Genomic DNA, 27368 nt, shown 5'->3' with positions numbered 1-27368 from the left:
GGTTAATATATTTTTTCGTACATAATCGGTTATCCGAACAACCCCAATCCCCAATTGATTTGGATAAACGACGCTCTACTGTACTGTACAATTAAAACACTATTAGTCCAAGCAGATTCCAAGTAATAGTATTCAAAGTAATATTTGGAAGGACTATTGGAAATTTTAAAGTTTACAATAAGAAATCATGTTTTTTTTAAAATTTTAAATACATTTTTATATTGTGTAAAGTTTATAAATTATAGTTTTAAACAAAATTTTAAAATCTATTTGGAGAGTTAGTTTCTCTTCTATCTATCAATATAACTTTATGACAATTTCAGTAATCACATATAACTGAATGTTGCAAGTTGATCTGTCCAAATTAATGGTTTTTTGTTTAATTTTTATAAATATACAGATTAGTCCAAATTTCTAAATTACATTTATTATTAAATTTTTTACAAGAATTCCTATAATATACAGGCAGTCTTTGACATTTTGCTCTTTCTTACATGATAATTCAATATTCCTAAAATCACTTTTTTCACATATGTCAAATTTGCATTTTTGTACATTTTCAACAGAAAAACAAAACTCTTGAGGTATTATGCAGTGACACTTTCTAGAAGTTTAGGTTTCAGTAATATCAAAATAGTTTGTAAAAATTAATTATTATTATCTGTTTATCTATTGTTTCAATGTTCTAATTATTATTTTAGGCATTGTATTTAAAAATATGTAAATATTAGCATTGAAATCATTTAGAGAAATAAAATATTCATTAGTGATTTTAAGATATAAATCAATAGTAATAGTTTAAAACCATAATGTAAACATTAAAATAAATATCAAAATATGTTAACAATTTTAAATACATTTAGTTTGTATTATGTTTCTTATTCTTTTATAATTATTAATAATGACATATTAGTTACTGTGATAATTTAGCTGTATTAATTAATGCACCATTAACAGTTGGATTTTTAGAATTTCAATTCCACTTTTGACTTCTGAGGATGGCATGTTAATTGAGTTGAAAACATTATTATTCTAAAAATTCACTGTTAAAGATGCATTAATTAATCAGCTTTATATGCTTTTTAATTAATAATTAATATTATAAGAGAAATATTTAAGTTTTATATAATTTATAACATTGCAATTTTCAATAATTATGAAAATTATAATTATAATCATAATTTAATTTTAAACATTACAGTTTTGTAATTTTTAAAAAATTTAATTGATAATTATAATTAAAATGTCTCCATCAGCACTGTATAATATAATTTTATATTATACATAGAACCTTTTATATTTAAAAATTTTCTGTAGAGCTTCAGATAAATTATTTCAGCACTTCTCAATAATGAGGAAAATGATACATCAACAACTGCCGTAAATGATCGGGCTATAATTTGGAAATAATGATTATAAATTATAAATGAATTTGACACTAGAGGGAGGCGTTAGGCACCATCTTATATTAAAATTAATAATTATAATTTTTAATTAAATAATTTAGATTAAACTGGAAGAAAAGAATCACCCTGAAGTGGGATGCGAACCCACAACTCCCACTTACTATGTGGACACCTTGCCAGTTAAATAGTTAAATATACTGAAAGAGGAGATTGGACCAGAGGTCTGGGTAGCGCAACTGGCAATGCGTCTGCACGGTAAGTGAGAGTTGCGGGTTTGAGTCCCGCTTTGGGCTGATTCTTTTCTTCCAGTTTAATCTAAATTATTTAATTAATAATTATAATTATTAATTTTAATACAAGCTGGTGCCTAATGCCTCCCTCTAGTGTCAAATTCATTTATAATTTATAATCATTATTTCCAAATCATAGCCTGATCATTTACAGCAGTTGTTGATGTATCATTGCAAAGAATTGGATTTCAGTNGTGTGATATTTCTGTTTAATAAATATAGTTTGTTTGATAGAAATGCCATAACACACTAGATTGAAAATACTGATTTCTTTTCACAATTTCCTTAATAAACAGATAATAGAGAACAATTCTCTTACTGGATTTAAAAATTATTTCTTAGAATTTGTTGGAGCAGAAGTTTCGAAATATATTCAGCTTCTTATCTCAAAATGTCAACTAATACATAGTGTAAATATATGTCAGGTGTAAGCATAAGATTGCCTGAGAGAAGAATCACACAACAAAGATAGACTTGCAAGCTTTATTAATTTATTAATTTAATAATGGACAATATATATTTTGGACTATATGTCCCTCAATATCCTCTTTATTTTACAATAGTCTGGTTATAGTTAAAAATTTAACAAAAACAGAATTTACATTATAATTAAAAATATACATAAAGTTATAATGGACACAATATTACCTGGATGACAAAAGTTATATGTGTGTTATGATTATAGTAGTGTCAATTGAATTCTAATATACTATAAAATACCTAAGTAAATTGTAAATTAAATAAACAGTAAAGAGTTTTAAATAAAAATATTAATAGAAGGATCATATAATGTACAGGAAACCCTTTTATTAATAATTAATAAACTTAAATTCTTAAATTTAAGTTAAATAAATAATTAAACTTAGTCTGGTTATAAAAACATTACAGAATTTGATGTAAAATAAAGAGGACCAATAAGAGACATATAATTTAGAATGAAATGCATATTCTCCATTATTAATAAAACCTACAATTCTATCTTCATTCTGTGTTCCTGTGTGATTTGTTCTCTCAGCAATCTTATGCTTACTTGTAACCATTAAAAATGAGAGCAAGAGACAATTAAGTACAAATATATGTCATTTTTTGTTTAAATAAGTTTAATGACACAAAACTCAGTTTTTTTTCATTCTTTCTATATAATCTACAGTTTATTAGAAATAAAAGAGATCATAAAACTTTTAAATTTTATTTATAAATAATTTACATTTATTCAATACATACATTTTGTAGATACTGAAGAGATTAATATCTACATTTTTTGCTGAACTAAAAAAGTGAGTAATCTTTATAAGTGATAAGAATTATGATAATACACTCGACCCCCCTATAACACTGTTGATAATTCCGTTTTATATGAATTCCATGTTGTACGGGCCACTTAGATTTTACAAATACATGTGCTAGGCTGTGAACGGTTCACGTATTTGTAAAATCTAAGTGACTCGTACAACATGGAATTCATATAAAACAAAATTATCAACAGTGTTATAGTGGGTTGACTGTAGTTAAAATTTATGAGGACGATGATGATGATAACAACAAAATATAAAGAAATAAAAAAAAACCACTTACAGATTTTAATCCAACCAAAAGATTAACATGTTTTCCATCAATATTTTGTCCATTGTTAATGATATCAACCAAATTATAATATTGATTAAATTTTGTTGGAATATGGATTAAACAATCATATTTTTCTTGTGCTTCAAAACATATATTTACTTCACTATATTTAGCACTAATATTTAAATGGAAGGGACTGAAATAAAAAATAATAATAACAATTATGATATTGAATATAATTTTAATTAACATATTATTATTATTATATACTAATCATTTTAATACTTATATTTTTTGAATAACAATATATTTTTCATGTAAAAAAAAGGTAAAAAACAATTAACACAATTTACTTATACAAAAATGCAAAAATGTTAATTTTAACTGACTAGATCATAGTATAGTGCAATCTTGTTAATCTGAACCCATGTTAATCAAAACTCTGCTTAATCCAGTTTTATTTGTTAAATTGCTGAATGTTCTATCAAAAAAAAATTATGTTTGTTTGAAATCATTGTTTGCTTTTTAAAAAAACAAATTTGTAAAATTAATATATACTACATATTTAAAACATAAATACATGTACAAATACAGTATAAAAGCTTTTAAATAAATATAATACAGTAAGACCATGCTTAACATGGGGATGTATTCCTAGGTGACAAAGCGCTAAACAAAACAGCATTAAACAAGATCATTTTAACATAGAGTAAATAGGGAAAGGGGAACATGCAACCAAAAATAAAACAAATTTTACTTTAATTTTAAGTTATTTTTGTATTAATTTGCATAATAATATATGTTAAATACCACATAAACATGTGCACGTAGAAATTTAAAGTTTATTTTTTGTGATGAACATCAAAGCTCTTTTGAAATTCATGTTTTTTATGATAAAGTCGCTTAGTTTCATTTGTCGCTTTTTTCTTTTCTGAAGCAAATGTCGGTAGCAGAAGATTGCATCCAAAATGCTTTGTTTTTAATATTTCATAATTTCATATACAATCGCGACTTACATAATACCTCAACTTACGCGAACCCGGAGTTACGCGATTTTCAAATCTCGTCGATTTGTCTTTTGTTTGAGCGCCACGCAGCTCTCGATTACTCACTCCCCCCACACTATTGTTCGGCTTAAATGTTCAGACGTGTCGCGCGGAATCGACATACAGCTACAATTTATTTTGTGTTATTTATTTCTGTGTTTGTTATATCTGCAGAGACTCGAGAGACTCTACTATGTCATCTGAACGAAGTAGAACTGATTCTTCTCCATCAAACAAGAAAAGAAAAACTTTATCTTTGGAATGTAAGGTTAACATTATTAATTAAAGACTTCGATACAAAAATGAAAATTTGTGAATTGGCAAAGAAGTTTGATCTATCGGAATCGATGGTCAGAACAACTATAAAAGATAAAGAAAAAATTCTCGAAGCTGTAAAAAATGCTCAATCTTTAAATTCAAACATCATTCGTAAACGTCACAGTATTATCTCTGAGATGGAAACGATGTTAAAATTATGGTGTGATAATCAAGTAAATGTGGAAAATTGTGTAATAATATAATTTGTTATACATACGTATTATCTAAGATTTTATTAAACATTTTTTTCTAAATTATTGTTTTCTTTAGTCTCCGGCCCCAATTAAAAATTATTTGTATGTATTTATATGCGAAATTATACCCTGACTTACGCAAATTCGACTTACGCGGTTATAGCTCGGTCCCACCTATCGCATAAGTTCGGGGTATCACTGTACAGTAGAGCGTCGGTTATCCGAAAGAATTCCAGTCGGCCTAAAGTATAATTTTTATTTGTTTTTATATTTTTCAATGTATTTATTTCGTTTGTAAAACATAAAGAAATCATTTTTAACGATACAATAGCCACGATTATTATTTAAAAAAGTTTAAGTTAAGCTTAACATCAACGAAAATTCAACGCGAAGCGACATGCAACAGAGAAAAATTTCAACACGGGATAGGTTAATATATTTTTTCGTACATAATCGGTTATCCGAACAACCCCAATCCCCAATTGATTTGGATAAACGACGCTCTACTGTACTGTACAATTAAAACACTATTAGTCCAAGCAGATTCCAAGTAATAGTATTCAAAGTAATATTTGGAAGGACTATTGGAAATTTTAAAGTTTACAATAAGAAATCATGTTTTTTTTAAAATTTTAAATACATTTTTATATTGTGTAAAGTTTATAAATTATAGTTTTAAACAAAATTTTAAAATCTATTTGGAGAGTTAGTTTCTCTTCTATCTATCAATATAACTTTATGACAATTTCAGTAATCACATATAACTGAATGTTGCAAGTTGATCTGTCCAAATTAATGGTTTTTTGTTTAATTTTTATAAATATACAGATTAGTCCAAATTTCTAAATTACATTTATTATTAAATTTTTTACAAGAATTCCTATAATATACAGGCAGTCTTTGACATTTTGCTCTTTCTTACATGATAATTCAATATTCCTAAAATCACTTTTTTCACATATGTCAAATTTGCATTTTTGTACATTTTCAACAGAAAAACAAAACTCTTGAGGTATTATGCAGTGACACTTTCTAGAAGTTTAGGTTTCAGTAATATCAAAATAGTTTGTAAAAATTAATTATTATTATCTGTTTATCTATTGTTTCAATGTTCTAATTATTATTTTAGGCATTGTATTTAAAAATATGTAAATATTAGCATTGAAATCATTTAGAGAAATAAAATATTCATTAGTGATTTTAAGATATAAATCAATAGTAATAGTTTAAAACCATAATGTAAACATTAAAATAAATATCAAAATATGTTAACAATTTTAAATACATTTAGTTTGTATTATGTTTCTTATTCTTTTATAATTATTAATAATGACATATTAGTTACTGTGATAATTTAGCTGTATTAATTAATGCACCATTAACAGTTGGATTTTTAGAATTTCAATTCCACTTTTGACTTCTGAGGATGGCATGTTAATTGAGTTGAAAACATTATTATTCTAAAAATTCACTGTTAAAGATGCATTAATTAATCAGCTTTATATGCTTTTTAATTAATAATTAATATTATAAGAGAAATATTTAAGTTTTATATAATTTATAACATTGCAATTTTCAATAATTATGAAAATTATAATTATAATCATAATTTAATTTTAAACATTACAGTTTTGTAATTTTTAAAAAATTTAATTGATAATTATAATTAAAATGTCTCCATCAGCACTGTATAATATAATTTTATATTATACATAGAACCTTTTATATTTAAAAATTTTCTGTAGAGCTTCAGATAAATTATTTCAGCACTTCTCAATAATGAGGAAAATGATACATCAACAACTGCCGTAAATGATCGGGCTATAATTTGGAAATAATGATTATAAATTATAAATGAATTTGACACTAGAGGGAGGCGTTAGGCACCATCTTATATTAAAATTAATAATTATAATTTTTAATTAAATAATTTAGATTAAACTGGAAGAAAAGAATTGCCCTGAAGTGGGATGCGAACCCACAACTCCCACTTACTATGTGGACACCTTGCCAGTTAAATAGTTAAATATACTGAAAGAGGAGATTGGACCAGAGGTCTGGGTAGCGCAACTGGCAATGCGTCTGCACGGTAAGTGAGAGTTGCGGGTTTGAGTCCCGCTTTGGGCTGATTCTTTTCTTCCAGTTTAATCTAAATTATTTAATTAATAATTATAATTATTAATTTTAATACAAGCTGGTGCCTAATGCCTCCCTCTAGTGTCAAATTCATTTATAATTTATAATCATTATTTCCAAATCATAGCCTGATCATTTACAGCAGTTGTTGATGTATCATTGCAAAGAATTGGATTTCAGTATAGATGATTAAATGAGAATTATAGATAGGCTGTCCTGATACAAGAACTGATCAATGTCTTTATTGAGGTTGGTTTAAACAAAAGCATCAAATATGTTCTGCTTGTTCATAGTCAAAGTACAAGGGAATTCAATCAGCAGTACACTAGATCAGTTCTACTCAAACTGTGGTTCTCAAACCAGTATTGGTCTGTAAACAATTTATTGATTGAAATGAGATTTCACTTAAGATTTTAAATATTAAATAAAGTTCTTTAAAAAGTTTTTTAATTCCATTTCAGACATTGTTGCATCCCATATGTTTATATGCAGTGATCACTTTTTTGCTTTGATGTATGTTCATTGTGAAAAATGCTCTAGAAACTTTAATTTTATGTCAAATTGTCTATTAAATTATTAGTATTATAGCTGCTTCTAACCTGATAATATTTGGCCTTGGTTGATGTATGGCTTTAAACATATCGGATGTAGTAAGGATGTTTGATTATTTAATTTTAACATCTCTGATGCATTCATTGTTGTTAAATATTTATTTCACTATTCCCCCAATAAATGGCATTATGCTACAAAAATTATTTTGCTGTTTTTGGTAGGAACATTTAGGAATCTCACAGCATTTATGTAAATTGTTTTTGGTAATTTTTCTTCCAAATAAGTAACAAATATTATTTTATTTATAAATGTTATTAATAATTATTAAATTAATAATACATAGATAAAAAATTAAATAAATAATTAAGACTATTAATAAAATTATATAAATTATGAATAGATAAAATTATTTTATTTTTACAGAAAAAATACACGTAGGAACACATTTTTGCATATTTTTTCATAAAAATTAATTATATATCAACTACAATGATAAAAAATTGACACTTTTTGGATAGTCAGCCTGAAAAAAATTGGACTGAGGAATTGACAACATATTATTTTATAACTTTCATTTATCTTTATTATTTAAACATTTAGTGCAAGGATGACTGGCTACCAAAATTGGCCCAAGAAATTACTTGAAAACAGATGACAAATCTATTTTTTCAAAATGATTAGAACCAAATTTTGTTATTGTATTTTTCTTACTAATGTAATCTAAAAATAAAAAATTCTTTCCATTTTACAATTATTTTTATTTAAATTCAGAAAATTAGAAGTGCATGAGGGAATTGAGATAAAAAAACTGGCCTGTCACCAGAAAGTTTGAGAAGCACTACACTAGTTATTCATGTGCATTACTGCATTAGAGTGACTAATCAGTGGCAATAGCAGATTTCTCAGTGGTTCTATTTTCTACCAGGTGAATCTCCACCCATACTGAAGCAATTGCTATTGGTTCTGTTAATCAAGGAAGATCTTCTGCATATTTTGCATCTCCTCTCAAATAATTTCTTGAATCATTGTTATCATATTATCCCTCTGTCATCTAAGCTTTCCAAAGCTAAATTTAGAAGTTCTTGATTGACTCACCTGACGTCATAAGAAGCTGACCAAGATTTAACTCAGAAGCAGCCCAATACCAAATTTAACATTAGTAGAAATATAGCAATTAAGATGTTAAACAAATCTGCAGTGATTCCTTAAATCAGATGTTTTACCTTCTTGTTGTTGGGCTTATTTAGATCAAATTTTCAGCATGGAGTGAAGACATCCTGAATGTAGGATTCACTATCCTCTGTTGCCTGATAGGCTCAGAGCTGTATTCTCTCTCAACAGGCTCCAAAGGTGTCACTGAAAACAATGTGGAATGTCATCCAGTCACTGATTTAGCTCTTGTTGATAAACTAGAATCAAATTGTTCCTTATAGAAAAAGTAGAGGCTGTCTTATTTAATCAAATCACTTCATTTGTGTATAAAGAAATCCTTTCATATTCTTCTAACCAATGACAAGCATCTTCACTCATTTCATCATTGCAGATTGGAGTCAGCAAGATTGTGGGAATGCATATGATGGGTCAAACAGTTGATGTCTGCAGGTTGATGACTGGATCCATGCTATATTCATTTGGAATGGTTCTTGATCAGTAGCTATTTCAGTCATAACTGAGCTGAGTTGGTTATATGTCCACAGAAAATTTTTCAAAGAAGGCATAGCTTGGAGACAAATAATTATATCAATAAAGTTTTACTTATTTATTTAATTTTTTGGGGGTTTTTCATAAGTATATTATAGAATACAGTATTGCATCAATCAATACAAAAAGATAGACAAAACATCCCGTGGTTGAAGATGTAAGGATACATATCTCAATCACTTTTATGATTACAATTTGTGGAATTTTTTACTCTATTCCAGGAAGGGCACATGCTCCATTTACCTCTATCTGCAGATGCCCATGATTGAGATCAGAAAGTTAATGATAGATCAAACTCTGGACCCAATCCTTGTAAATGACTTCATGGTGCCTTTTCTGTTCTAGTGCTCATATTGTACCCAGTACCTCCACAAGAAATGTCACAGATAAAATAATAATCTTCTCAAAAACATAAAAACTAATCTATCAACTATGAATATTAATTAACTAAAATTAATATAAAAAGAAAAAAAAACACAAAAATTAAATGAAAAAACAAAATGAAGACCTTAGAGAGAGAATTTTCTATCCAAAATTTTAAAATAATTATTTCATGATCATTCCTTCAATTCAAACAGTTTTTTAAAGACCAGTATGATCTTCTCATTTAGACAAGGGTCCAATCAATATTGTATAATATAATTACAGTAAAACCCGCTTAACGCTGATTTGATAACATGGTCTGCTCAAAGCCTAAAAAAAAAGCTAAAAATTTATGACAATTCAAATTATCATGGCATTTCATTGATTTGTATATAATACAATTATTCCCAAAAACAAACCAATCAGCAAAAGGTGGCAATTCATTGTAGAGCTGCACTTCCCTTAAAGCTATGCTTGTTTTGTGCAATTTTGGAAAAAAATATAACATCATGGATGTCATAGGCAATATCGACTTCACTTGGCAAGAATTAACTGATAACCACATGAATGAAGTGTGGAAGAAGTTATGGCTGAAGGTATCCAAGAATTTTAACAAGAAGAGCCTAATCAATACAGCATGACTAGGAGGTGTAGATGAGCAGGATATTGAGGAGTTACTGAAGGTTTCTGGTGAGAGCCTTACCAACGATGACCTTCAAGAAATGGCAGAATAAGGAATTCAAGTAAAACTGGAAAATAGAGATTTTGCGACAAATGAAACCACACAACTTTATTGCAAAAAACAAGAATTTCAGAAGAGCCAGGACCTTCATCACAAAAAATGAACTTTACATTTCCATGTGCATATGTTTATGTGTTATTTAACATATATTATTATGCAAATGAATATAAAAATAACTTAAAATTGAAGTAAAATTTGTTTATTTTTGGTCACATGTTCCCCTTCACTATTTACTCTATGTTAAAATGGCCTCATTTAATGCTGTTTTGTTTAGTGCTTTGTCACCTAGGAACACATCCCATGTGTTAAGCAGGGTCTTACTTTATATAGTATTGGTTATAATATATACTATAATTAATATATTTTCTGATTTTGATGATATGAAACCGTGCTTTACAATTTATTTATGCTTCTAACACAATAAAGTGCTATAAATTAAGACACTTGGCGGGTTTTCTCATCTTTATTTAGTTGAACTAAATAAAGATGAGAAAACCCGCCAAGTGTCTTAATTTATAGCACTTTATTGTGTTAGAAGCATAAATATTTTCTGATGTTTGTTGATATACAACTTCTGTTTTAACAAGCGTTGTCCATTAACAATTTTATATCATAATTTTAGATACAAACTTTATAAATGCAATTATCATTAGACTAAAAAAGTGTTTAAAGAAATTTACATCTTTATAAAAATATAAATATATAAAAATAAAGTAGTTATACCTGCTAACTTCAGGTCTGTAGCGATTGTCAGAACTAGCAGAATGCTTCAATTGTATTTGAGGATTTTTAATTTTCACTAAATTAATTTGATAAAAAGGGATGTGTTAATTTATCTTTCTATATAACTTCTTCATGCACACCAGGGTGTGTACTGTATAATAAATAAATAAAATGTATTTACTGGTGCCTCTAACTGATGTGTAAAAATACACACTGGTTAGAGGCACGTTTGTTTTTACAAAGTTGTTTATTTTTGTATTTCTATAAACCAATTAGAGACACGAGTAAGTACATTTTATTTATTTATTATCTTTCTAGTTTAAAATTTAAAAAAATTAACAATTTTTAGTATTTATTCTAACTGATTGCACTTTATTCAAATAAAATATGCATAATCAAATGTTACATTTTATAGGATAATTGTGTGTATAAAATTTAATTTTAGAAAAAATTTATTCTGCCTAAAATATTTTAAACAAAAATAGATACATTTTTCTTCTACACCATAGAAACCAATTACCAATGATTGTGTAAATTACTTATATTTGATATATTTTTAAAATTGTATAAAAAATATGTACAATTACATTTTAACAAATAAAGTTCCTTAAAATGTTAAAGATCTTTCTTTGTAAGTTATTATCAAAATCCATATTATTCTTCTTACATCTCTACCAGAATTGCTGCTATATAAACACTACTACTATTTTTCCTGATATCAATAAAGACATGTATACACATGTTTCACCTTATGTTCTCTCCTGTTCATTTTGTATATGTCAATCCACACTTTAATTGCCATTAGTACACACTCTTATTTGAACTTCTATCTTAAAAGCTAATGAGTTTCCAATAATTTCCCAAAATTGCAATTTACATAATAGTAAATAATGAGGGGGGAGCTTCAGGCATTCAATGGTGTTGGCGTGAATTTTGAGTGAGTTCATCTTGAGAAAAAAGAAGGATTATTTGATGATGATTTTGTGGTGGTCTCAGGTATATTTATTAATAATTACATGGATTTTACTTATTATGGCTGGAATTGAACAAAACCCAGGTCCTTTATCGCATTCTCCATTGACCAGAAGTAATAATGCTGTTAAGGTGTCTAAATCGGCCAATGTGGAAACTATGTTCCATAAACAACCTGCAACTTCTAAGGATATGGAGAGGAGTGAACAAGTATACGAAGAAAAGAGGGAAAATAATTTTGAATCTATGTTAGTAGACTTGCTTTGAGTTGATGGAGAAGGATGATAGTGCGACTGCAGCCAGTTTATGACAGTTGTCAAAGCTAATTCAGGCCTCATGCAGTTCTATAACTGAACAAATTTTGGAAGTGAAAACAGAAATTAGTTTGATACATCAGAATATTAAGGATTTTAAGACCAAGGTTGGTTCATTGGAACAGAAAGTCAACAAATTAGAAACAGTATTACCTGATTTAGACAGGAAATTGGAAGCTCAACAGTCTATGGCAAATAATATTTTAAATATAACCAACCAACTTAATCTGATGTTATTTGGCTGTCCGATGAATGATAATTCAAATATTAAAGAAAGCCTAATAAATTTCTTTAGGGAGATACTGAAATTGACAGAATTTAAAATGAAGGAAATTACAGGTTCTTATAAGAAAAACAGAGCCCATGATCCTAAAAATTACTTTAAGTACTGTTGAAAGGAAAAATCGAATATTATGTCTTTTACAACTACAAAAAGTATCCCGGGATGAGATTTATAGCAATTTACGACTATTTCCTGATCTCACTCAAGAGACTAGGGATCGTAGAGCTAAAATTCTTCTGTTTTATATAGAAGCAAAGAAAAAAAGGCATGCAAATTTTATTACAAAGTGATTATGTCATTTATAAGAATAAAAAAATTACTTACAGTTTTATAAAGAATTGCTAGATCTTTTTTAGATGTAGAATCAATTGACTAATTTATTTAGTATTGTGAATGCCAATGTTAACAACAATAGTAGCAATAATTTTGAAAAATTAAATTCATCATTAAACAAAGATTCTGAGATCAAGGTTATTAATTGGAATACCCAAGGTGTTAGAAATAAGTTTTTTTCTATTTATTTCAAAAAACTATTAGAGATGTATGAAATTATAGGACTGGAAGAGACTTGGATTACTAACTAACTGTAAAGAAGATAGATTTCCTGCAAGCATCATTTACTTATATTTTGATTCCAGCAATAAAAAAACTAGGAGTTGGTAGGACAAAGAGAGGAATTAATATATTAATAAACAAATCCTTGGGAAATTTGGTTTATTCCTATTGGAGAACTTACCTAATATTTGTAATGGTTAAATTAGAAAATCATAAATTTAATAGGTTCCCCAATGGATATTTGGCAATAATTGCTAATTATACTCCTTCCTACAAAACACTCCAAAGCCCTTTTCAAGAAATTGAGAAAATCTTTTTGAACTGGTCACATTTCACTCATTGTAATTAATTCTTGGGGATTTCAATGCCAGAATTGGAAATGAATGTGATTCCAATTATAATGGGAATAATCAGGAGGTTTATAATAATAATAGAAGTCACGATACAGGAATCAACAAGAAAGAAAATTTACTAATTAAATTTGCTAAAAGTTATAATTTTTTTATTTTGAATGACCATATGGTAGAAGACTATCCTGGTAGACATATCTTTATTTTGACGAAAGGTACATCGATAATTGACTATATAGTATGTTCTGAATTTATTTTAAACCATTGTGTCGATTCAAGGTACTTGATAATGATTTATCAGATCACTTTCCAATACTGTACAGTTAACTATTAGATCAAGTACAAATTTACCAATTTCTAATGAGAAAATAAGTAAAGGAGTCAATTTACAAATGAAGAAATGTAAATATAACATTAAAAAATTTGAGTCTGAAATAGGTGATATAATGAAACTAGTTCAAAAGGCAGGTTCCAGTGAAATTTTTAATAAATTAAACAAAATTTTCAATGACTATATTATCAAATTGAGCCTTCATAGAATTAAATACTTAAACAAAATGACATCTAAATTTAAACAGGAGTGGTTCGATTTGGACTGTTACAGGGCCAAAAGACTCAAAGAATATACTCTGGCATCATTTTGTAGAAACAAATCAAGAGAATGATTATTGAATATAGTGGTTCATAAAAAAATATAATGATCTTATAAAGGCAAAGAAAAGAAGCTATTTTAACTTGTTGAACAAAAAAACTATTAATAGACAAGAATAACACTTTCTTCTGGTCAGTGGTGAAAAAATATTGTCTGAGGACCGGGATGGAAAACCAACTTTGGATCATATTGATTTTATCAAATGGTTTGATTTTTTCAAGGAGAGGACATCAGATATACCAATTAGTTTATCAAAAATGGATGTAATCATAATGTATGGTGAGGAGATGGTGATGAATCTGCCAATACAGGCCTCTAAAATAGCAAATATTATTAAACTAAGCAAATCTACTGCTGTTGAACTCAATTTAATACCAGTCAGTTTTCTAAAATGATTACCAATTGAAGTGGCAGAGGTTTTGGCACTTAATTACAATTATATATATGAACATGGAATTTTTCCTGAATCGTGATGCTCTGCATATTTTCGGGTGATAGTCAAAAGACGTGATGAGTCAAATCCCAGTAATTATAGACCCATTGCTATATTGTCTACATTAAGAAAAATCTTTACATCAGTTCTCAAGAATAGGTTCAAACAATGGACAAGAGCGAATTCTTTGATATCAAACTCACAATTTGCATTTGTTAAGAAGAGTGGAATGGAAGTTGTTTTTGTATTGCTTTCGACTATTCAAATTCATCTTTCTAGAGAAAGACACAAAGTCTATGCAGCTTTTTTAGAACTAGAAAAGGCCTTTGATTCAATATCAATAGAAAAACTATGCGCTAAATTAAAAATATATGGTGCAGATTCATTATTCATAAAAGCGATAAAATCTTTATTCGGTCACTATTTAGTCACAATTAAAAGTGGTAAGAATACTTACCCTCCTTTTAACATATGCAGAGGTCTCTTGCAAGGTGACCCATTATACAGTAGAGCCCCTATAACACAGGTTCATATAATATGGATTCGTATAACACAGCAAAAAAATTGCAATCATGTTCGTACAAACATGCTAAAAGAGACTTGTATAATACGGTAAAACGTCATCACCAGCTCATGTTGCAACAGGATTGGTTGAATCTAGACCAATAGCAGATATTGCACAAACTGTTGAGTTTAAATGAGCAGCGGACCTACTAAAAACCATTTATTATTTAACAGCCATAAAAATTATATTTATATTAATGATGTCTCCAAAGTTCAGTGAATTTTTCGCAGAAAAATAACTTATCAGGAAGCACGTGTCTGCCATTCGATGTGCTTCTCCGCGACAAAAACAAGCTTAAGCAATGGTGTTATCAAACAGTGCACACTCGGTAAGTAATCCTACAATTTTTTGTTTATAGCATAGTTTATATGGATTATTCCCAAAAAATTATATGTGTTTTGGAAATGTTGAGTCAAATTAGTCTAGAATCGATTAATTTTATGGAAGAAAACCTTTCAAACAGCCTTAGTCCCTAAACTGCACATGTGCCAGGCTGTGATTGGCTCATGTATTTAAGTGACTTGTAAAACACAGAATTCACATAAAACAAAATGTATCTACCGTGTTATACAGGGTCTACTGTAATCTTATTTATTTAATTTCATGATCCATGATATTGACAAACAATTCAATAGAGAAGAAGATGGAATTCTAGTAGAAAATCAGACAGTCCATTCAATTCAATATGCAGATGATGTGGTGTTAATTTTGACTGCTAAAATTGGTCTGAATCAGATGCAGAAATATTTTTCTCAGTTGAAAATGAAAATTAACCCAAATAAAACTCATATCCTTATATTTCAAAGAGGAGGAAGAATGGCTAAACAGGATCACAATTTTTACCTTCTAAATGACAAATTGAAAGTAGATGAAGAAATTTCATACTTAAGAATTCACTTTACTTCAACACTATCTTTTGGAAAAAATGTCCAATAAGTTCAAAATAAAGCAAATAGAATAATAAATAATTTAATTTATCTACCAGCTAAAATGAAAATTAATTCTATACAAAAACAACTTCAGCTCTTTTCATCAATAGTCATAAATTTGATATGTTATGCTCTCCCAGTGTGATGCATGGATTGTTTATCTTACTTCGAGAAAATCCAATTATTATACTTAAGAAAAATTTATTATCTGGTCAGAGCTGTACCTGGTTATGCAATTCATCATGATACTAATAGGTTACAATTGAAGCCTTATATGGTAATAAGGATTATGAGGTTTTATAAGAGAATGGCTAACAGTGAGAATATACTGATAAATAATATATTGAAAGTACTTAAAAGATTAGCCAAGGTTAAAAGGAATTACACAAATAATTGGTATAATAAATTTAGTCTTATGTTGGCCAGATATGGGATATCACATATATTATTTAACAATATGGAAGCCAATTGGAACTTCAAATTTACTACCTTAGTGGAAAATATGTTTAATAATTTAATCAACCAAGAAAGAATAATTCAAAATTTCATTCATGGTATATAAACAATTTAAGTTTTCCTCCTTCAAATGATTATATTAATTTTCAAATCCCATTTAAGATGAAAAGATTTTATATGCAGCTTAGATTGAACAGTTTCTATGTAGCGGTCAACACGAATTATCTAAATATTAAGAATAGTCAATGCAGAATGTGTGAAGATTAATTTTCTCTCTACCATTTAATTTATATATGTAATGGATGTATAAATTTTAGAGATCAATTTGGTATTTCTTCTTTGAGTGTGTGCAAATCTATAGAAGAATTCTACCACAAACTATTTCAAATGGGACCAACTATGACAATAACTAGAGTATACAATTTTTTCAACAAATATATTAAATTGTCAGAGGACCACAGTGTTAATATAGAAAACGAGCCTCAAGTCTTAATTTAGTGATTTAACACTGTGTATTCAAGATGGAAAAATTTCCAACGTCATAGAAATTATATTTTATTTTAGTTCAACTTTTGTTTGTAGTGTTTTAATTTATTGTATCTCCCTTGTAGCTGGATAAATTCCATATGTTAATAAATTTGAATTTGATTATGTAATTAAAAATATTTTAAATTCAACACTTTTTAATAAATTATATTAATTATACTTTTAAATAAACAAAGCAGCTACAAAAATAAATTCATTATATATTATTTAGAAAAATAAATTATTAAAAAGATATATTATTATTACAAGAAAACAAATATATTAACATACCTACATCCATAATTTGAAATTGATTACTAATATTATTTACATCATGTTCATCACCCCAACACGTTATATTTATTGTGTCATTTGGAGAATCTCTTAATGTAAATCCTAAAACATATCGTTCCGTTCCAGGTTCTAAGATTATAAATTAAAAAATTGTTATTAGTCATTAAAATCAACTACCACAGATAATTATATATACAAAATATTCAGTAAAAATTGCAAAATGAATGAAACTGGTATTAATGTTTGAAAATAAATATTAAACTTTTGATCAAAATAACAAAATACATGAAAATAAACATAACTCCTAACCCAAATGCCTTCCTAAAAATATCTTTAACAACACTGAATGACAAAAGAAATATAAAAGTATTTGGAAGGTTTATTCTTAAATATATTTGAAACCATCCTGAATACTGTTTAATTAAAAGAATTTCTGAGTATAAATTTTAAAAATTTATTGCATTTGTTCACATTAATTCCATCAACATTATTTCTGTTTTAAAGATTATATTCACCAGATGAAGAGAATTCCAAAAGAAACTAAAGAAAAGCAAAGTTTATAATTATATTACAGGGAAAAAGTAATGTTTTTGATAATTAGTAAACATTGAATATAATATGACAACCAGAATGAACTTTTCCACTAAAAGTCAGTAAAACAGAGTGCTAATCTACTCTAACAGATATTAAGAGACTATTTTTTAAAAACAGTTAAAAAGGAAATCAAACAAACTGAAGTTTTAAAAGAAACTGTTTTGCCCCCTTCTAAGTTATATGTAAAGAAAAATAAATGTTTAAAATAACAAATGTTTATAGCCAATGGCAAATCTAATAATTTATATCATAATGCAAACAGGAAGTTATAGAACAAGGCTAGAATATTAACCTTTCAACAGTGGACTAGTCAGGCAAGGTTGAGGGAGTGGGGAGATAATTTTAAAACAGACTTGTTAATTCTTTAAAAAAACATATTAATGAAATACTACACAAAATAAAAAGTAAAGTATATTTTGTTGGTTTGATGTCAAAGCTGATGTTTTTTAAGACAAAAGGCACAAATATTAATATGTACAGAGCAATCTTGCTCATTTGTTTCAATACCATATAATGATATGTCCCACTAGCAATAATTGGTTCTCCTTCTATAAAATTTCTCGATAAACAGCTACAAGCAGCATATATCATTATATTGGACAGTAATATATAGGGTGTCTCAGTTAAACATTTCAGAACTTCTAAGAAGGGTAGGGTGCATCCCAACAACTCAGAATCATAGAGCAATGTGGGGTTGGAAATGCTTTCCTGATGCGGTAAATGGCATTGTAGACATCACATTTGGCCAACAGTTGATCGGATGTGGTGGTCCCGTGCATTGGCCTGCTCAGTCACCAGACCTATCATGTCTTGATTTTTATTTCTGGGGGCATATGAAAACACTTGTTTATGACACCCACCATTGACAATGCTGAGGAGCTGGTTGCAAGAATCGCAGTAGCTTTCGGAGAAATTCAAGAAGAGCCTGGATTATTCCAGAATGTTCGGAATTCCATGCGCCATAGATGTGAGGTCTGCATTGCAATTAGTGGAAGAAACTTTGAACACTTTCTTTGACCCATGTTCCTTTTGTTTTTGTACATTTATTATTAAAACAAATATTCACTTACGGTCTTCTTCTTTATGTTTCTCTGTACATCACCTCTTCAGGAAAGCATTTCTGACCCTGCATTGCTATATGATTCCGAGTTATTTGGATGCACCCTACCCCTCTTAGAAGTTCTGAAACGTTTAACTGAGACACCCTGTATATTTAATTTTACATCACTAGTTACAAATGACCAAGATAAAGTAGCCATTTTGTAAAAATGCCACACCTTCTATAGTTCATAAAAAATGCAAATCAATAGATTTAAAATTTAATTGCATATGCTGGCTTTATGAGTCAAACATTTTAGTGTTTGGCCCATAAAGCTCAAAAAAATACTGTTTGTATAATAGGATCTATATTCTTCAGAAAAAATTCATTTCTACAGTAATTCCAATCTTATGACAGAGATTAATTTGGAAGTAAATCTTTAATTGTTATCTTCAGAAACAAATGTAAAAAAAAATAATTATTTTTAATAATAATAATTATTATTATGGATTAAATTGCTTGAAATATATATTTGTATAACCATCACTATGAACAATCATGTAAATCATTGTAAACACTATGAATCATCTTTAATTTCACGTTAATCCATTTGAATCACATGATAAAAAATACAAGTATGAAAACTCACCTGTATTTTTTATCATGTGATTTTGGTAATTCACTGCATCACAACTATTCAGCATTTTTTCAAGAAAATGTGCTCATTGCTAGTATACTTCTATTCAGTAGTTGGTTTTGTCTTCATCCTTATATCCAGATGCCTTAAGTCTTAACATCATTAAACTTTTTCATAAGAACAAATTTGTATACTATTAATACCACTGAAAAAGTCCATATAGAAAATGCCTCAATCCCCTCCATATCCATCTTATACAATAATGTACTTTTTGTGACCCACTCCTCTCCTTAAACTGTACACTTAATTAATAGATGGCCCTTAATGATATAACTGATAGTGACTGCATATTATCAATCACATTTGGTATGACAGTGTGAAAAGATAGCTTAAAAATATTATCTGAAGATAGTAATAAGTATAATAGAATTCTGATTACAATAAGCAAAATTTGCATAGAGTATTTAACATATATTTTAGAACTTAATAATTGTGATAACATTAAATGAATGGTGGCAATATCCATAATTACAATAAGGAGAAACTATTGTATATAATCAAAACTGTATAATCTAAACTAAATACATAAAGCAGTATAAATTAGAACACATCCTAATTTAGGTCACTAAATATTGTTAACTGAAGACTCATAACTAAATATAATAAAAGAAGCAAGTAATAAAACTGAACAGGTGAACAGTGAAGAGGAAATAGATGTTAGGTAAAAAGTCTTTATTAAAGACCAGAAATCATTTCAAACAAATAAAAGAATTATGTAAATTTATCAAAAGTTTATAAATCTAATAGTGTTGTATTATTCATATAGTTATAAACTTAAATTATTTACATGAAATGTTTATAATCCATACATTAATGGTTTTCACTAAAATTATGTGATACAGCATATAAAAAATATATTAATAAAAATCAGAAAAATAACTATCTTTAAAACAATAATCATAATTAAACATCTATTGTTATTGTTAGTGTATATATACATATATACACATTAATGATAACAATAGATATTTATGTTTACAGTTATTTAATATTTATATCAAATATTTTGTTAGAAATAAAAAGATATTGTCAATAAACATAAAATTTGCATTAAGTTAATTTTATGTTTATTGACAATATCTTTAATATTATTATTATTATTCTTCATGTCATATCCAGTCATTCCTGACTTCAGCAAGCACCCGGCACAGGTTAGTTAATGATTAGTGGTGTGCCAAGGTGAATCTTGGGAAAGTTAGTACCAGAGTGGTACCCCATTACCAGCTCTATATAAAGATGTTACGCGAGAGAAATAATGCCTTCTGGAGGTCTTTTAAAGAAAACTGGCCACTATTCAGGCATTACATATGTGGAGAAAACCCAGAAAACTCCGTCCACATGGCCAGCCCATCCGAGTATGGCGCAAACCCACGACCGAACTCCCAGTGTTCAGGGAACAGAACTGCTTGGCACTTATTATTAGCATAGTGGGCCCTTATTGATATTATTGACAATAATATTATTTACAATAAACACAAAAATGTAATGAGATTTGCCTAAATTTAGAATGTAATAAACTTTTTATCTAATAACTTTGCATAATTATAAACTTTTTTCTAATATAACAAAAGAATAATAGAAAGCTTTTAATGTAATCAAAAGAAATTAAAATAAAAAAGTACAAAAATAAAATAATTATAAAACAGTGAAATATATAATAAGAATACATAATTATTAACAAACTAACTATTTAAAATATAAGCATTTTTATAAAACAATTTTATAGCATTATTTCTTAAAATTTTTGTACTTTTTAAGCTGTCCATGCAGATAATAATGACTATATACTGTCTAGCTGTTTTTCTCAAACTTCAAATTAATTCTTCCTGGTAATTCTTAGCTCTTCAATAGTATCTTAATAGGAAATTTCCTGTTTGTAATTGACTATAATATCTTTACCATATGCTATTTTTTGTTAATGACATATGTTTTTCTTATTTTCTTTGTATTGTTCAAATACGTGTGTAATAATTGCATTAGAAATGATTTTGTACATTATATACATATATAATTCATTTTTTTTTAATTTTAATTATTGTCTTGTATACCCATAACATCAAAATAATAGGTCTTTGTTTTTTTATTCATGAAAAATCAGTATATTGTAAATTACCTTTGTATAGTTCTTTTCTGATTCTTCATTACTTTTTACCAATTCATATTTATGTAAAATCAAGATAATATTTTTGTAATTTTTTTTGTTGTTTTGCTTTTAATATTCTTTTTAACTGATTCAGAAAAATTTAAATTATTTCCAATGAATATTAATTTATGCTATTTGTCTATTTTTTCAAGGTTATCCTTATACTGTATATTAAATATATACATTTTCCCTAAACAAAAAGATAAAATAAAAAGTCTAATGTAAATATTTATTGATAACTGTAATAATGAACTAGCTTCAACAAGAATATAAGCATTAAATAAAATAAATTAATTTACAGGTACTACTAACTCATCACAGTACTGTATTATAAACCTTTTTTATCATTGTTATACATTATTCACTATAATCAACTGAATATAGTATTCTTATTTAAGAAGATAATTTTTCAATGAAGATATATGAACAAATAATACTGTAATAAACATACAAGGTTTAAATTTTATAATGCTCCTTGATTTATTATTGTAAATTTTTTCTTCCAGAAACAAAACATTTTTCATTACATTGAATATTATATTTAATTGATTACAATGAACAATGGATACAATATAAAAGTTATAAAGATAATTCAGTATTGTTATCAACATTATCATAATCACCATCATCCATTATTTATATTGGAGCATGTAATAAAATATATTAAATACAGATTTTCAAGTAAATAAGTAAATATATAATAGCATAAAAAGTATAATGTGTAGCATACAAGATGCATTTGATATACATAAAAATGTATATCAAATGCATCTTTTCTATGATAAAACATAAGATATTTATATCTTATCATGAAAGATTATACATATTTAATGTAACAACAAACTATCTAAACTGCTTTGTCGGAATCACTCTCTGTTTATAAAGTTAAATAATATAACTTAAAGTAAATTAATCTCAAGAATCTTCCAGCAATAATGTCCATCATCAGAGAGAATCAACTATGAAATCAGAATACTTTGTAGAACAGAATTTCTGAAATTGAAAATTATACTTTAAACCAAATTTAATTACATAGTTATTTACATTTTAAATACAGTGACACTGACAAAATAGTTTGGATAACTTGATATTATTAATTAAAGTTAGAATAATTCTGTAAAGTATATTTAATAAATATAAAAAAAAACGCCATAAGTATATATTAAATACATTGTTTTTTAATTAATTAATACTAACATTAATAAATTCACTTAATAAAATTTAAATCTTATTAAAACCAACTAACTTCTTTTACTCTGAACATTTTTAACATCTTGCTTAGTGATTACAATGCCCACTATTATAGCATTAAATAAATTCGGTGATAAATCACAGATTTGAACAGTTTTATTTTCATTCAGCAAAACACTTTTATTCTGCAAAGTAGTCATTCTTTGAGAATTCCTATAATAAAAACAAAATTATATGAATTTCCTCACATATCAATTTATTAACATAAAATTTAAATTATAAATTTCAATACCAAAAAAAAAAACTCCAACTGGATGTATTAACTAAAATTAATATCAAGAAAACCTTAAATCCATTAAAAATACAATAAACATACTCTTTTTTTTTTTTACCAGATTTAAGATTTTTTTAATATTAATTTTAGATACTAATCTTGTATAAAGTTATGTGAATCATATTTAAATTTAAAAATGTCAGATGATAGCTGACCAAACCATTAGTACTGGTGTACTTATAAAGTAATTAAACTGCCAAATACTGTAAAAGAAACAATGCATACTACAAGGTCACACTGACCACGTGATACTGACCATGCAGATAAGGTGGTTCTTATACAAGAATACAATTCTGATGGTTATAAAGCAGCTGTTTCACGAGTATTTTTTTTAATACAAATTAGTTTTAAAATGTATTAAAAATTCAGAAAAAAAGTAAACATTTTAACAATTTTGACGTTCTATTAGAAAAACAATGGTAAGAGTGCGACTATGCAGACGAGAATTTAGTAGCGAGCGATATAGTTCTCGCAAAGGAAAACCATGCATGAGCGAGAAGCGAGAAGTATCGCTGGCGACAGCGAATTTCTGGTTCTGCCATATATTCTCGCATGCTCGCGTCAGCATAGTTGCACCTTACGACTATGCAGACGCGAGCGAGCGAGAAGCGATAAATGATTTCCGATATGTGCGAGAACCAGAAATTTGCTCTCGCCAGCGATATTTCTCGCTTCTCGCTCATGCATGGTTTTCCTTTGCGAGAACTATATCGCTCGCTACTAAATTCGCGTCTGCATAATAATAAATGATGGATGTCACCTCCCAGAATTCCCTGCTACAATTTAAGGTTCTAATTAAAATATTAAATGCCGAAAATACATTAAAATGGCTTCAAAACAGTAATAATTCTTTATTCTGTTTATTTAATAATGTGTTTTGATACTGTTTATTATTACCTCTTCGTTCCTGAATGACAACTTGATATAAAAAAAAAAAAACCGCAGACAAAAAGCAGACGACTCGCGACATATAATACGTGCTGCCCTCTGGCAGATTTTATCATCTGGCCTAAATCTTCAGACGAAAAAAAAAAATTGTATAAAATATTAATAAGTATTTTATAACGGAAGAAATATTAATTAATACAAATCTAATAAAATACGTATTATTTATATATATATTACAGTAAACGTATCTACAATCGAGGTTATTATCTAAAATTTGATAATTTTTCTGAACTTAGGTTCTATAAATAAATTACCGATAAGATCCATTTTATTACAAGGAGTTCATAACAAAACAACGAAATAGATCCCAGGAAATGCAATATTAATCTAGATTGTTTGTTTTTTTTTAATCTTGATAAACTCACATTATTCGGCGAAACAGAAAAATTTATAAACACGCAGTTTTAAAATTATAAATCCCAATATACTCAAATTGAAGTGAGGATCATCTTAGATCCTCAATAAATATAAATAGCAATATAAATCTACTAAAGTGTAATAGAAACTTTTGGCCTAGATCACGGGTTTCTATGTTAAATAGTTTAAATAATATCGGCTTACACTATAATATTACAATAAATCATAAGTTTTTCTTTGTGCGGTTATTCGCGCGTTACAATATTTTTTTTTTTTTTTTTCCTTCGATATAGTGAATTTTTATCGTTAATTTTATATTAAAAAATTGCAGGGAAGCCGCGATTCTCCTAGAAATCTCTCTAAAAATAGTTAAAACGCCGGTAAATTTTAAAAATTGTCGGCGGGATTCTAAAAATTTCAAATTTTAATACAGTCGACCCTCCTATAACTGTTGATAATTCCATTTTATATGAATTCCATGTTATACGAGTCACTTAGGTTTTACAAATACGCGTGCCGGGCTATGAACGGCTCACGTATTTGTAAAATCTAAATGGCTCGTATAACATGGAATTCATATAAAACGGAATTATCAACAGTGTTTTATATGGGGGGTGATCGAGTGTATATTTTTTATGCTAAATTTTAATCGAACGATGAAGTATGAAGCATAGGTTAAATGGTCAAGGGCTACCTCTTAACCTTAATAACAAAATTTGGTTAAGGTCTATTTATTTAATGATATAGTTTGTTTCATTCTAAAGGGGAAAAATGTCATGTCGGCTTACCGAATACATTAATTTTTTTATAATTTAACGAGGCGTTATTAACTAATAAACGTTTCCCGTATCTAATAAATATAATGGAAATATATAAAATGATAACGTTACGTAAATTAAAAGTATTTATTTGTAATAAATTTGCCTTATAGGGGAAGTAGATCAATGATGATGACATAGTGTACCGTAAAAGTCCTTGAAATACATGCGGTAATATATTCTATACTTTTAAGGTATTGACGAAGGTCGATAGTTAAAATATTAACTAGATGTTCATTAATATTAAAGAGATGAGTAAATCGAACAAGTTTTTAACATGCCAAAAATCATCTTGACAATTAAACCAGAACGATTAAGACGAAGAAGGGTCAGCGACCTATTAACTCTATCATTAACCATGCATTTAAATTAATCTAAAAATTAGTCATTTTATTCGAATTTAAAAATATATTTCCTACATAAATTAACTTATTATTTTTTATGAGTTTAACAAATGTCAATGAGCCATAAAGTTTAAATTTCAAGATTCTTTCTACAAATAAAGATATTCTTATCTTCTTCAAATACGATAAATTAAGCATGAAAATCTATATCAAAGTTACTGGAAAATTTTGTTTTGAACATAACAAAATTTAAAGTATTTTAGATAAGATTAGATTATTATAACCGGAACAAATATAAGAAAAGATCCTCTTGAATTCGGATACATTTCTCACTGGTATAAATCGTCTACAGTCTAATGATTCTGAGTCACACCCTATATTTCTATCGAAACTATTCTTTCAAGCAAAACATTTTGGCTCGATTGTTCTTTAAACATTTTTCTACAAAGTAGGTTAATACAGACGGTTTATTTATTCGCTTTCGTTTAAGTCATTACCTTATGTGCATCGCTTTCTGTAAGGACATTAGGTCATGAATCCACTAATTCTTCCAGCCCTTAAGATCACGATTTTTCTCTCTCTTCTTTTTTTCAACGGTAAAACATACCCAAGTAGGACATAATAACATCGTTATTTCCCTCATAAAAGTCTCTTCGTGAACTTTTAAAAATTGTGAAAAATTTATTTATTTATTTATTTACATTCTTTCTTCGTTGATGAATATTATAATTAATTATTAACGTAATTATTCACTGATACAAAGTACAGTCGACCCCCCTATAACACTGTTTTTATTCCGTTTTATATGAATTCCATGTTGTACGAGTCACTTAGATTTTACAAATACACGTGCCGGGCTGTGAACGGCTCACGTATTTGTAAAATCTAAGTGACTCGTACAACATGGAATTCATATAAAACGGAATAATCAACAGTGTTATAGGGGAGTCGACTGTATTAAATAATATAAATTTATACAGATTTATATAAGTTAACATGTATGTGTAGACCCTTTTGAATTCAGATAATAAACGTATATTTCATATAAAAGAGAGCTATCCCAGCAAATAAAATGTTGAGGTCATGCTTTAAATGCAATCTGTGTTTTCGACCCACATTTTCTTTTGTGAAATATTTTTTTCTACGGGTCATCTGGTTCTTTTCTTGATTGAAAAAAAACCACCTCCACGTATCTTTAATACATCTATTAAAAAAATGTAGTCATAGATCATAAATTATAGCTGCTGATGCACATCAAACACCTGTTCCTAATACGATTCCTTATTTTCGAATACATAATTTAAATTATATAGAAGCATCGTTGAAAAAATATACATTTAAATATGACCCTTAGAGGAAGTGGTAAGTCAGTGACATCTCCGCACTGTATTACAAAAACATCAGAGTTCATCTCTTCCTGTGAGTTTCACATGGCTAAACAAAATAATTTATTGTATTTTTTTTTTTTTTATTGCCTTCGTCTTTTCGTGGTTAAATTTCTCTATATTTAAAATTTTGACATTGCAAATTATTCGGTA

The 27368-nt window shown here is 27.6% G+C and overlaps 1 protein-coding gene across 1 annotated transcript; it reads right to left on the bottom strand.

Moving 5' to 3' along the window:
* Window positions 1-3208: 3208 nt before the first annotated feature.
* Window positions 3209-24337, bottom strand: LOC111631124 (meiosis-specific with OB domain-containing protein-like). The gene is made up of 5 exons (XM_023375328.1): window positions 24261-24337; window positions 23085-23242; window positions 17363-17494; window positions 11038-11113; window positions 3209-3458 (listed from the first exon to the last, which is right to left on the bottom strand). The coding sequence occupies exons 2-5, from the start codon at window positions 23227-23229 to the stop codon at window positions 3212-3214; spliced, it is 600 nt and encodes a 199-aa protein (XP_023231096.1). The 5' UTR covers window positions 23230-23242; window positions 24261-24337; the 3' UTR covers window positions 3209-3211.
* Between the last annotated feature and the right edge of the window lie 3031 nt (window positions 24338-27368).

The sequence above is a fragment of the Centruroides sculpturatus genome, unplaced genomic scaffold (assembly GCF_000671375.1).
Source record: "Centruroides sculpturatus isolate CEXI.00-Female unplaced genomic scaffold, Cexi_2.0 scaffold550, whole genome shotgun sequence".
In the NCBI taxonomy this organism is placed as follows: domain Eukaryota; kingdom Metazoa; phylum Arthropoda; class Arachnida; order Scorpiones; family Buthidae; genus Centruroides; species Centruroides sculpturatus.
This window is presented reverse-complemented; position numbering and strand designations above follow the sequence as displayed.

What these genes read in the sequence shown, in the direction of transcription:
- LOC111631124 (XM_023375328.1), bottom strand. Translation starts at nt 23,229, where the DNA reads ATGACTACTTTGCAGAATAAAAGTGTTTTGCTGAATGAAAATAAAACT. An exon ending in ATTTCAAATTATGGATGTAG is followed by an intron (nt 11,114 to 17,362) that starts GTATGTTAATAT and finishes AAATTAATTTAG; the next exon opens with TGAAAATTAAAAATCCTCAA. An exon ending in TACAGACCTGAAGTTAGCAG is followed by an intron (nt 3,459 to 11,037) that starts GTATAACTACTT and finishes TTTTTATTTCAG; the next exon opens with TCCCTTCCATTTAAATATTA.